The sequence below is a fragment of the Oncorhynchus nerka genome, linkage group LG11 (genome assembly GCF_034236695.1).
Source record: "Oncorhynchus nerka isolate Pitt River linkage group LG11, Oner_Uvic_2.0, whole genome shotgun sequence".
NCBI classification, from domain to species: Eukaryota; Metazoa; Chordata; class Actinopteri; order Salmoniformes; family Salmonidae; genus Oncorhynchus; species Oncorhynchus nerka.
Genome location: NC_088406.1, coordinates 68029307 through 68043410, shown reverse-complemented (window position 1 = coordinate 68043410; position 14104 = coordinate 68029307). Strand labels below are relative to the sequence as shown.

Here is a 14104-nt window from a genome sequence, read left to right as displayed (position 1 = left end):
TTTAAGTAATTCATTTGCATTTTATTGCATGTCATAAGTATTTGATCACCTACCAACCAGTAAGAATTCCGGCTCTCACAGACCTGTTAGTTTTTCTTTAAGGAGCTCTCCTGTTCTCCACTCATTACCTGTATTAACTGCACCTGTTTGAACTCGTTACCTTATAAAAGACACCTCTCCACACACTCAATCAAACAGACGCCAACCCCTCCACAATGCCCAAGACCAGAGAGCTGTGTAAGGACATCAGGGATAAAATTGTAGACCTGCAAAAGGCTGGGATGGGCTACAGGACAATAGGCAAGCAGCTTGGTAAGAAGGCAACAACTGTTGGCGCAATTATTAGAAAATGGAAGAAGTTCAAGATGACGGTCAATCACCCTCGGTCTGGGGCTCTATGCAAGATCTCACCTCGTGGGGCATCAATGATCATGAGGAAGGTGAGGGATCATCCCAGAACTACACAGCAGGACCTGGTCAATGACCTGAAGAGAGCTGGGACCACAGTCTCAAAGAAAACCATTAGTAACACACTACGCCGCCATGGATTAAAATCCTGCAGCGCACGCAAGGTCCCCCTGCTCAAGCCAGCGCATGTCCAGGCCCGTCTGAAGTTTGCCAATGACCATCTGGATGATCATGGTCATGTGGTCTGATGAGATAAAAATAGAGCTTTTTGGTCTAAACTCCACTCGCCATGTTTGGAGGAAGAAGAAGGATGAGTACAACCCCAAGAACACCATCCCAACCAAATCAAATCAAATTTATTTATATAGCCCTTCGTACATCAGCTGATATCTCAAAGTGCTGTACAGAAACCCAGCCTAAAACCCCAAACAGCAAGCAATGCAGGTGTAGAAGCACGGTGGCTAGGAAAAACTCCCTAGAAAGGCCAAAACCTAGGAAGAAACCTAGAGAGGAACCAGGCTATGTGGGGTGGCCAGTCCTCTTCTGGCTGTGCCGGGTGGAGATTATAACAGAACATGGCCAAGATGTTCAAATGTTCATAAATGACCAGCATGGTCCAATAATAATAAGGCAGAACAGTTGAAACTGGAGCAGCAGCACAGCCAGGTGGACTGGGGACAGCAAGGAGTCATCATGTCAGGTAGTCCTGGGGCATGGTCCTAGGGCTCAGGTCCTCCGAGAGAGAGAAAGAAAGAGAGAAGGAGAGAATTAGAGAACGCACACTTAGATTCACACAGGACACCGAATAGGACAGGAGAAGTACTCCAGATATAACAAACTGACCCTAGCACCCCGACACATAAACTACTGCAGCATAAATACTGGAGGCTGAGACAGGAGGGGTCAGGAGACACTGTGGCCCCATCCGAGGACACCCCCGGACAGGGCCAAACAGGAAGGATATAACCCCACCCACTTTGCCAAAGCACAGCCCCCACACCACTAGAGGGATATCTTCAACCACCAACTTACCATCCTGAGACAAGGCTGAGTATAGCCCACAAAGATCTCCGCCATGGCACAACCCAAGGGGGGGCGCCAACCCAGACAGGATGACCACATCAGTGAATCAACCCACTCAGGTGACGCACCCCTTCCAGTGACGGCATGAGAGAGCCCCAGTAAGCCAGTGACTCAGCCCCTGTAATAGGGTTAGAGGCAGAGAATCCCAGTGGAAAGAGGGGAACCGGCCAGGCAGAGACAGCAAGGGCGGTTCGTTGCTCCAGAGCCTTTCCGTTCACCTTCCCACTCCTGGGCCAGACGACCCTCAATCATATGACCCACTGAAGAGATGAGTCTTCAGTAAAGACTTAAAGGTTGAGCCTGAGTTTGCATCTCTGACATGGGTAGGCAGACCGTAATTAAGATTAATTGTCAGATTCAACAGAAGATCTCTTTGTTTCTTGGGACCTAGAACAAGCATCTTTGTTTTGTCCGAGTTTAAAAGTAGAAAGTTTGCAGCCATCCACTTCCGTATGTCTGAAACACATGCTTCTAGCAAGGGCAATTTTGGGGCTTCACCATGTTTCATTGAAATGTACAGCTGTGTGTCATCCGCATAGCAGTGAAAGTTAACATTATGTTTTCGAATAACATCCCCAAGAGGTAAAATATATAGTGAAAACAATAGTGTTCCTAAAACGGAACCTTGAGGAACACCGAAATTTACAGTTGATTTGTCAGAGGACAAACCATTCACAGAGACAAACTGATATCTTTCCGACAGATAAGATCTAAACCAGGCCAGAACTTGTCCGTGTAGACCAATTTGGGTTTCCAATCTCTCCAAAAGAATGTGGTGATCGATGGTATCAAAAGCAGCACTAAGGTCTAGGAGCACGAGGACAGATGCAGAGCCTCGGTCCGATGCCATTAAAATGTAATTTACCACCTTCACAAGTGCCGTCTCAACCGTGAAGAATGGAGGTGGAAACATCATTCTTTGGGGATGCTTTTCTGCAAAGGTGACAGGATGACTGCAACGTATTGAGGGGAGGATGGATGGGGCCATGTATCGCAAGATCTTGGCCAATAACCTCCTTCCCTCAGTAAGAGCATTGAAGATGGGTCGTGGCTGGGTTTTCCAGCATGACAACGACCCGAAACACAGCCAGGGCAACTAAGGAGTGGCTCCGTAAGAAGCATCTCAAGGTCCTGGAGTGGCCTAGCCAGTCTCCAGACCAGAACCTAATAGAAAATCTTTGGAGGGAGCTGAAAGTCCGTATTTCCCAGTGACAGCCCCGAAACCTGAAGGATCTGGAGAAGGTCTGTATGGAGGAGTGGGCCAAAATCCCTGCTGCAGTGTTTGCAAACCTGGTCAAGAACTACAGGAAACGTATGATCTCTGTAATTGCAAACAAAGGTTTCTGTACCAAATATTAAGTTCTGCTTTTCTGATGCATCAAATACTTATGTCATGCAATAAAATGCAAATGAATTACTTAAAAATCATACAATGTGATTTTCTGGATGTTTGTTTTAGATTCCGTCTCTCACAGTTGAAGTGTACCTATGATAAAAATGACAGACCTCTACATGCTTTGTAAGTAGGAAAACCTGCAAAATCGGCAGTGTATCAAATACTTGTTCTCCCCACTGTCTTTGAATAATCTAGGATTATACAATCAAAGCCGTTAAACACAATACATGTAAAAATGAAATGCCTTTCATGGTGTCTGACGGAGTTGACATAAATCAAGTTAGTTTGAAGGAATGAAGGAATAAGGTTGTTCTTTTACGTGGTGTAATAGCTGATACATTGGTCTATCAAAATCTACATTTCAAATGGTGTTAATATTAAGTAAAAATATTTGCTTGTTTTGTCACAGACTGAAATTAGGCAAACTATTAGAATTTTAGCAACCAGGAAATGGCGGAGCGATTTCTGCATAGTGCATCTTTAAGACAACATTTATCAAAACCTTTGCCTGTAGCCACAAAGAGTCTCAGAATATAAGTGCTGATCGGGGATCAGGTCCCCATCATAGTCTTATTCATTATGATTTAAAAGGCTAAACTGATCCTAGATCATCACTCCTACTCTGAAATGCTTTGTGGATACAGGCCCTGACCTAATACACTACATGACCAAAAGTATGTCGACACCTGCTCGTCGAACATCTCATTCCAAAATCATGGACATTAATATGGAGTTGGTCCCCCCTTTGCTGCTATAACAGCCTCCACTCTTCTTGGAAGGCTTTCCACTAGATGTTGGCAATTTGCTGCGGGGACTTGCTACCATTCAGTCACGAGCATTAGTGAGGTCGGGTACAAGCATTTCGCTGCACCCGCAATAACATCTGCTAAACACGTGTATGTGACAAATAACATTTGATTTGATTTGACTGATGTTGGACGATTAGACCTGGCTCGCAGTCGGCATTCCAATTCATCCCAAAGGTGTTCGATGGAGTTGAGGTCAGGGCTCTGTGCAGGCCAGTCAAGTTCTTCCACACCGATCTTGACAAACCAATTCTGTATGGACCTCGCTTTGTGCACGGGAGCATTGTCATGCTGAAACAGGAAATGGTTTCCCCAAACTGTTGCCACAGTTGGAAGCACATAATTGTCTAGAAAGTCATTGTATGCTGTAGTGTTAAGATTTCCCTTCACTATTATTCCTCCTCCACCAAACTTTACAGTTGGCACTATGCATTTGGGCAAGTAGCGTTCTCTTGGCATCCACCAAACCCAGATTCGTCCGTCGGACTGCCAGATGGTGAAGCATGATTCAGCACTCCAGAGAACACGTTTCCACTGCTCCAGAGTCCAATGGCGGTGAGCTTTACACCACCCCAGCCGACACTTGGCATAGCACATGGTGATCTTAAGCTTGAGTGTGGCTGCTCGGCCATGGAAACCCATTTCGTGAAGCTCCTGACAAACTGTTCTTGTGCTGATGTTGCTTCCAGAGACCGTTTGTGTTAACAAATAAGGAACACTCAAAATGTGCACTTATAAATCATAACAATTTTAATCAAAATACAGCTGTAGACAGAAGTCAAAGATCAAACATCACACATACAACTGATGTCTCTCCTGAGTTCTGCAAAATAGGAAAAGTCCCAAGTTATTTTATTAATAAGCCTGAAGTCCAGCCGTGGTGATGTCACTGCATATGTCATTACCTTCTACATATCAGACCAAGCCCATGCAGAGACAGCTATACAAACTTGCAAGAGAGATACAATAGTTCCTGTGTTTTCTAAGGGCTCAGCAGTAAATGTCCGCTCCCCAAGTTGATTTATAGAGGTATGTCTGACTAGTCTCTTATCTCCCCTGCAGGGTTCTGTGTTTATATTTGAGGTGCTTTTCTCACAGACCGTTTCTTTATAAGAGGCAGCGACTAGAAAGTAACTGTGAAACAATTTTAAACCTTATAATGTATATATATTGTTAATCTGTAGTCTAGGACACTATAAATGTAGTGGGGAAGGGGTCTTATAGCCCTTCCCCTTCTATTAATACAACATAAGCATAATCAATTATTATAATGCATCAAATATTTGGTGCAGCCCCTATTATGACCCCAATTTGATCCCATCATTCTCCAGACCCTCCTCACACCCCTCCTCCTTCACCAGCAGCACCTCCTCTTCCTGGAAGAGAGAGGTGATACAGATTACACTAACATACACTCCCTCAGGTACGTACATATACACACACACACTTTCAACACGCTGTTTTTACCCTTCCTCACTACTTTTGAGTCCTATACTGTAGTTACAGAATGACTTCATTGTTGTTAAACCCATCATGGTGGACATAAATATGTTGTGGATAAATGTGTCGGCTATGATAAGTCAAAGTCATCAGACAAACCTGACTAAACTATTTTGACGTATACGGTAGGTGTTTTCTAGTGTGTATATGTGTAGGTATATATTGGTTATAAAGCTCTGTCGGGTTTATGCAGAATAGGGTGAGATCAGATGTGATGTATATTAAAGGGAGTTTCAAATAACGAGAACAAAGTCAAAATGTTTATTTATTAAACATACACATTTTAAATTCACCTTATGAAAACCACACATACATCTGCATGAACTTGATAGACTGCATTAGTATACTCATTAAAAGTGTCTTGGGCAAAAAAATAAGTAGTTGAATGGAATGAATGAAATTTGTGAAATTTGTGAACATCATATATCCTACACAGTACAAACACAATATGTAAGACTCATTAGGCTTATATATGCCTTATATATCACAATGTCTGGATGCAATATTCTACCCAGGAATATTCAACACTGAAATCTGTTACCCTCATTATTCCAAAATGCATCTGTGGATCTTTTCTGTTGACAACACTCATCTTTGTCTTTAATTCAGGGTTTGATGTCAAAGTCAGAAGCTATCAAGTGGAATGGTTACTTTCTGTTATAGAGTGGGAATGTGTTTTTCTGCTGCTGTATCCTAAGGTAGTTACTCTCTGAATGGCCTCTCTCCCGTGTGGACCTTCAGGTGCATCTTCAGATGGTGCTGATGGGAGAACCTTTTCTCACACTGGGGACAGCTGTAGGGTTTCTCCCCTGTGTGAACCCTCTGGTGCCTCTTCAGGTTGCCAGCATGGGCAAAGCGCATGTGACACTGGGTACAGCTGTAGGGTTTTTCCCCTGTGTGGACCCTCTGGTGAATCTCCACCTTCTGGGGGCAGCTGAAGCCTTTATTACAGAACATGCAAAGGAACCGCTTCTCTTTACTGCCAATTTTTGCTCCCCCTCCCCGAGCCTTGGACCTTTGGTCATTTGAGTTCAATACCTGATCGAACAGGCCTTGTGAATCGGAAGGTGTCATTGACATGGACACTGGGTGTAAAGAGGAGTTGGTTGTGACATTTAGATTTGTCTCTAAGTTTTCCCTGTAGTCTAAGAAGTCACTGCTGTTGTCCTGCGAGTGTCCTTCTCCTAAATGAGTCTCGACTTCATTCCATGTCAGAGGAGGGTCGCCCTCCATTTTCACAGTCACATCATCTAAGGCCAGACTCTCCCCTTTCTCATCCAGGCAGTCTTCAGAGTACACACTACTACTGTACCGGTTCCAGTCCCCTCTCATTGGATTAGTCTGTGTATCTAAGCCCACAGGCATGTCACCAGGTATCATCCCTGTCTCTGCAGTGTAAGAACAAGATGGATCATTGCCAGTCTGTAATGCGTCACCTGAGTCCTGATGGGACAGAACTGTCCTCGGGTTACCGTAAAGTAAATACTCTGAGCCGGGAGCAGAACGACAGCCCAGTCCCCCCAGCTCCAGTATCTCTGGGTCTGACCTGTGGTCAGATCCTGTGTGCAAAATCCTTTGTGTTACAGTTAAAGTCTCTGTGTCTGTCTCTGACTTAAGGACAGCGTTCTGCGTTCCACTGTCCTCTGGGATGCTGCGTCGGATCCTGGGCGGAACTAGGGTTGTGGTGGGGTCCTCCGTGGCTACAGAGGGCGCTCCCGCCTGGATGTTTCTGCTGTGTCGTGGGTCCTCCTCTCCTTCAGACCTCTCCAGCTTGACCCCAGGACCTGCAGCCTCTGCATCTGCAGGCTGGCAAGAAGAAAGGAGGTTATTACCGGTACATAAGTAGGATTAGATAACATTGTCATAGGGGAGTTTGTGAGACTTCCCTATGGCAGATAAATGAGGATGTACATGTAAGCAAGTGAATAGCTGAGGGGAGCCTTTCTGAAATAAACTGGCCACATTTGATATACTGTAATTTGGATGTAATACTATTACACTAACCTCTATAACGATAACGTGCTGAGTTGAGGTTCCACTCCCCTCATCAACAGTGATTGGTTGGTCATCTCTCCATGTTTTGTGTCCCGCTAGCTTCACAAAGTTCCTGTAGCCTCCAGTGAGATTTCCTTCACCTGAGAGAGTGATTGGGGAAAAGAGGTTGTTAGGTTTAGCTATGGTCAATGCTCAACAATATATTGTACACTATTGACCGTTTTGACACGGTTTAGAATTGACAAGGATGTAAGGTAACACTTCACGTAACTTCTTGATATACTCTTTATAGATTGATTGACTATGTTCAATGCAGCATGTTGTTTTCAATAAGTAAATAATAGGACATAACGTAAATCAATTATCTGGTTAGATATTTTGTCATTGTGCAAAATAGCCAAGCAATTATTGCATACTATCCAACAAACTGACCAAGACCCATTTCACCATATCTGGTTAAGACATCTAAAGTCACACATGTGCAGCCTCTTCGTCCTGAAAAATGTGCGTACCTCTTTCCATTCCTCGCTCGAGGATCTTAACACTACTGGGACGACTAGCAAGGACGCGCTCTCGCGTTGTTCTATCTGCGCGCTCCCGTGCCACCTTCAGTTCCAAAAGATGTAGTTTCCTCCGCAATGCCCTGTTTTCTTTCTGGCTTTGAGTTATTTCCAAACGAAACACTGCATAGTCGTCGTCTACGAGCTTACAGATATCTGCCACGGCTGCATTCGCTAGCACCTCCATGATGGAGGCTATTTGAGTGTGAAAAACCACACAGTTAGCCATGTTGGCTAATGTTCACAGCTAGCTAACTAGCGTTACCTAGATAACATTTATCAACCAAGCCCTGTCTCCAACGCAAATTAAATAATACAGGGTGTAAGTATGTGATTCGGTGCAGTTCAATTAGTCATATTTTGAGTTCCAGGGTGTTAATAAACGTCCAAATATCACAAATAAAAATGCTAACGTGGAAATTGTACTTGGTCGCTGTTCACTTCCGGTTACACTGAAGAGAAGGGGATCTTATTGGTTGGCGTCAAAGCTCAAAGGGGGTTGTTAAATGAAAAATCATTGCGCGCTGGTCTTTGAATAACGGTAGTGAACCGAAATATTCAAGGCCCACGTCTCACGCTATTGGTCGTTCGATAGCCAATGGGCTCTCAGCATCCCTTTCACCGCGGTGTTCGAGGAGAAGCAGTCTGCCCATCGCATTGACGCGTCCGTCCAGCTTAACGATTGACTGACAGATAACAAGCTAAATACCACGCTGCATGTGAACTAAGCAAGCTAGCTAACGAATTAGATATGGTTACGAGTATAATTGCTTATTTTCAGATACAACAAATAGAGATAAAGTTGCATCATTGACGTTGGTATGGTGCGTTGCACTTCTTGAAATCAATAAAAAAGATGGCGACTTTGACAGACTGAGTAGTAGTCTACTACTGGAAGAAAGTGAAGATAACTAACGTTACTCAGTAAGGTAGCTATTTACTCTCAGTGGTGGAAAAAGTACACAATTCTCATACTTGTGTAAAAGTATAGATACCTTAATAGAAAGTTACTCAAGTAAAAGTTTTAAGTCACCCAGTAAAATACTACTTGAGTATAAGTTTAAAAGTATTTGGTTCTAAATATACTTAAGTATAATTGCTAAAATATACTTAAGTATCAAAAGTAAAAGTATAAATAATTTCAAATTCCTGATATTAAGCAAAGCAGATGCACAGTTTTCTTGTTTTAATAATTAAGGAATGGCCAGGGGTACACTCCAACACTCAGACAATTTACAAATGATGCATTTGTATTCAGTGAGTCTGCCAGAGGCAGTAGGGATGACCACATGTTCTCCTGATAAGTGTGTAAATTTGACAATTTTCCTGTCCTGCTGAGGATTCATCATGTAAGGAGTACTGTTGGGTGTCATGGAAAATGTTTAGAGTAAAACTACATTATTTATGTAGTGAATTAAAAGTTGTAAAAGTATAAATAGTAGAGTACAGATACCTCCAAAAAACGACTTAAGTAGTACTTTAAAGTATTTTTACTTAAGTATTTTACACCACTGGTTACATTATAGTATCTATCTGGCTATGATCTGTTAATCTGATCCCTTCTAGAATGTCAACTAAATGACAAGATGTCTGTGCACTTGGTAAATGTTAACTCTGAATTATTGTCATGTCTAGCATGGCATGCATTTATAAGTATTAAAAGTTATTATATTAATGCCACTTTGATATTTATGTTTCCATCATTCCAAGATATGGAAATCAGCAGTAGAAATAATAAAGCGGTTTCCCCACCCCTGGTACGCTGAAAAGCTGAGAGATGGACCTGGAGAAATGTAAACCATCAAATTCATAGACAGAGCTATGGTTGCAAGGACCAACCATCCATGATATGAAAATAATAGTTTTGACCATGTTTTGAGGCGATAGTGTTAGTTGACATTTCCTTTGTATACAAACATTGTAGTAAAGCACGCTTGTATTTTGGGTTCTGATGGGTTGCGATAATTGAACTAAGCTCATGAGGCATTTATAATTTATATTATTCAAGAATCAATGGATACATATAATTAATTTATAAGTAGCAACTGCTGATTGCCCCTTTAAAGTCTGCACATTGGGCAAGCTATCAATGCCAATTGGAGACTCCCCCATTGGAAGAAGAGGTCAACCACATCAGGTGTCAACTGACAGCCTCTTCCACCTCAGAAAATGCAGTGCCTTTTTGATCAAATGATTCATTGGCATCAGGAATGTGCCTGTAATGGTGTCCTGCAATGACTCTATTTATGCTCTGCAACCACATTCTCTGTGTTTACATTCATAGGTCATGGACAGGACCCACCAGACCTAGAGCCATCTTGGGTGGTGCTCCGCCCAAGGATGGCAAACCTGGATAAGGTGTTCTTTGTCCTTGATGTGATGATCCCCAAGGTGACATTCTGGTGAAATCTGCTTTACTCCTGGTACTTTATAATGTCTGCATATCATCAGTCTACCATAATTCTATCTACAGTATAACTGCATAATATCCTAAAAAAGCAAATTTGATGGGTAGCTAGGCTGGGACTCCCTGGAACAGTCAGTCCAACAGCTATGTCCAGGGGTGTCAAACTCAATTCCAGGAGAGCCGCGTGTCTACTGGGTTATTACCTTTGAATTCATGTTCAATTAAGACCTAGAAAACCAGGTGAGAGGAGTTCCAAACTAAGAAACTGACACTCGCCCCTCCAGGAATTGAGTTTGACACCCTTGCCTTAGTCCTTACATCAAGAGGTCTGATCATACCAATACATTTGAAATGCTCGAATTCAGAATCAATTGGGCTTCGAAAAATAATATGGTGGCTGGGATAGGTTCATGTGGATTGCAGATTTTCTGGAGGGAAAAACGGTTCTACGGCCCATCTAAACAGCAGCTGCGATCCGATTTTAAATTCCAATGAGGAGATTAGATTAAGCTGGCATAGGTGCCCAGGTGGGCGGAGATTTTGTCAGGTGAAAAGTGATCGCATTCATTTTGATCCGTGCTGCCTCCTGGGTGTGAACCGGGTGACATGGCGAAGTTGTCTCAAAACAAAGTGACATATGCTAAGCACGTGGAGTAATGATTACAACAAATGCAAAACGCATACATACTTTATCTGCCTTAAACTAGATAGAAAAGTATTTATTTCTGGAAAATATATGTTGTATGTTCCTGAACGATGCACCACGCTGCCTGGTTGACAATATGACCTGGTGGCGTAGATTACGGTTCTATTTGAGCAGGACGCTCGTCTCTCACTGCTTTCGCCCGTTCACATCATGAGCCATATCCTGGTGCACACCGGTTCAGCTTAATAAAACTCCCTCATTCAAATGTGGAAAGAGTGTCAAACAATGCACATCCCCATTGGCAGTAAATGAAATACACTTCAACAAAGGTTCAGATGCTATTCGATGAGCTAACAAGGAAAGTTAGTGTCATAAGGAGATCTGTAAACCTTATTACATATTGTGGGGACATGCACAAAATAACATTAGATTGGATTGTTAAGCACAAACTGAAGTCCTTTTACATACTTAAAGGTAGGTAGGTAGCCTAGTGGTTAGAGCGTTGGACTAGTAACCGAAAAGTTGCAAGATCGAATCCCGAGCTGACAAGGTAAAAATCTGTCTTTCTGCCCTTGAACAAGGAGGTTAACCCACTGTTCCTAGGCTGTCATGAAAATAAGAATTTGTTCTTAACTGACTTGCCTAGTTAAATAAAAGGTAAAAATGTCCCACTGCACTTTCTTTCCTGCTGCCAGGACCAACTAGCCGCCTGGCTCAGAACCACTCATGCCTGACCCAGTCCACTCTTGCTTCTTGACACTCACTGTGCTGGGTAACACAGGGTCACAAACCATAACAAGCTGGTAAAGTAAGTGAAAATAGTTGTCAGTGAGTTTCAAGATAGTAGGTAGCTGGCTATGCAGCCTCAAAGACAAGATTAGACACACAAAAAGGGCATCCCCTTTCTTATCTAGGCGCCCTACAGAGTATACTGTACACTACTACTGTACCGGTTCCAGTCCCCTCTCATTGGATTAGTCTGTGTATCTAATCGCACAGGCATGTCACCAGGTATCATCTCTGTCTCTGTAGCATATGAACAGGACCTGTAACACATCACCTGTGTCCCGATTGGACAGAACAGTCCTTGGACTGTAAAGTAAATACTCTAAATGGGGAAAGGCGGACAGCTCAGTCGTCCCAGCCCCGTTAAAGTCTCGGTGTCTGTCTCTGACTTGAGGACGGCGCTCAGCGTTCCACTGACCTCCTTGGTGCTGAGTCAGGTCCTTGACCTCTCCAGCTTGACCCCAGGATAACAGTGATTGGTTGGCCATCTCTCCATGGTTTGTGTCCCACTGGCTTCACAATGCTCCTGTGGCCTCCAGTGAGACCTCCTTCACCTGAGAGTGATAGAAGGAAAAGAGGTAGTTAGGTTAGCTACTGTCAATGCTCAACGGTATACTATTGTGTCAATATCTATTCCATACTATTGACAATGTCTAGAATTGGCAAGGATGTAAGGCAACATTTCTCATAACTTCTTGATATACTATTTATTGATCAATGCATCACATAGTTTTTGTTGAGTAAATAATAATAAGTGCAGTAATCAAGAACCTGGTTAGAATATGATATTGTGTCTTTGTGCTGGCTAGAGATAATTATTGTTATCGATCAATAATGACAAATCTCCTGGCATTGACAATTTAGATGGAAAGGTACTGAGGATGGTAGCTGACTCTATAGCCACTCCTATCTGTCATATTTTTAATCTGAGTTTAGAGGAAAGTCTTTGTCCTGAGGCCTGGAGGGAAGCCCAAGTAATTCCGCTACCCAAGAGTGGTCAAGCGGCCTTTACTGGTTCTAACAGCAGACATATAAGCTTGCTGCCAGCTCTTAGCAAACTGCTGGGAAAAAATGTGTGTGACCAAATACAATGCTATTTCTCTGTAAACAAATTAACAACAGACTTTCAGCATGCTTATAGAGAAGGGCACTCATATACTGCACTGACACAAATGACTGATGATTGGTTGAAAGAAATTGATAATAAGATGATTGTGGGAGTTGTACTGTTAGATTTGAGATATTATTGAATATTATTGACCATAATCTGTTGTTGAAAAAACGTATGTGTTATGGCGTTCAACCTCTGCTATATCATGGATTCAGTGCTATCTATCTAATATAACTCAAAACATGTTTTTTAATGGAAGGTTCTCTAATGTCAAACATGTAAAGTGTGGTGTACAGCAGGGCAGCTCTCTAGACCCTCTACTCTTCTCTATTTTCACCAATGACCTGCCACTGGCATTAAACAAAGCATGTGTGTCCATATATGCATCAGCAACCACAGCTAATTAAGTCACTGAAACCCTTAACAAAGAGTTGCAGTCTGTTTTGGAATGGGTGGCCAGTAATAAACTGGTCCTGAACATCTCTAAAACTAAGAACATTGTATTTGGTACAAATCATTCCTTAAATTTTAGACCTCAGCTGAATCGGGTAATGAATGGTGTGGTTGTTGAACAAGTTGGGGAGACAAAATTACTTGGTGTTACCTTAGATTGTCAACTGTCATGGTCAAAACATAGATTCAATGGTTGTAAAGATGGGGAGAAGTCTGGCTGTAATAAAGAGATGCTTTGCTTTTTTGACACCACACTCCAAAAAGCAAGTTCTGCAGCCTAGTTCTGTTCTTGTCTATTGATATTCTGTATTATGTCATTCTGTATTGTGTTTTGTGTGGACCCCAGGAAGAGTAGCTGCTGCTTTTGCAACATCTAATGGGGATCCTAATGAAATACAAAAATACCAAAGTAATCAGGGGAATTATTGCATACTATCCAAAAACTGACCAAGACCCAATTCTCGATAATGAATCTGATCACGTCAAAAGGTGAACGAGGCGACAGGCACTGAGCTATATATGCACGGCGACAGGCCGCGCAGACTCTGCCTTCTGCAATTTGTACCTCTTGACATGCCTCTGTATCTGTTGGGGATCTTTACACTACGCTCTCACGTCGTCCTCTGCTCGCTCCCGTGCCAACTTCAGTTTCCAGTAGCTGTAGTTTCCTTCGCAATGCCCTGTTTTCTTTCTGGCTTGGAGTTATTTCCAAATGAAACACTGCATAGTTGTCTACGACTTTAAAGATGTCTGCCACTACTGCATGATGGAGGCTATTTGAGTGTGAAAACCATACAGTTTGTCATGTTAGCAGCTAGCTAGCGTTATCCAGATAACATCTGTCCTGTCTCCAACGCAAATTAAAGACTACTGCAGTAAGTATGTGATGCTGCGCAGTTAAATTTGGCCTATTTTGAGTGCCAGGATTTCCCTGTCTAAATAACAACAATAAA

At 42.7% G+C, this 14104-nt stretch overlaps 1 protein-coding gene across 2 annotated transcripts; it reads right to left on the bottom strand.

The window, feature by feature from the left end:
* Window positions 1-5440: 5440 nt before the first annotated feature.
* LOC115137561 (zinc finger protein 354C-like) lies at window positions 5441-12150 on the bottom strand. Of its 2 annotated transcripts, none has more exons than XM_065024875.1 (3): window positions 12006-12150; window positions 7198-7328; window positions 5441-6999 (listed from the first exon to the last, which is right to left on the bottom strand). In XM_065024875.1, exons 1-3 carry the CDS (start codon window positions 12073-12075, stop codon window positions 5896-5898), a joined length of 1305 nt encoding a protein of 434 aa, XP_064880947.1. In that variant the 5' UTR covers window positions 12076-12150; the 3' UTR covers window positions 5441-5895. The 2 variants fall into 2 exon arrangements, with proteins under 2 accessions (XP_064880947.1, XP_064880946.1); XM_065024874.1 differs by lacking the exon at window positions 12006-12150 and adding an exon at window positions 7701-8214.
* Window positions 12151-14104: the final 1954 nt, after the last annotated feature.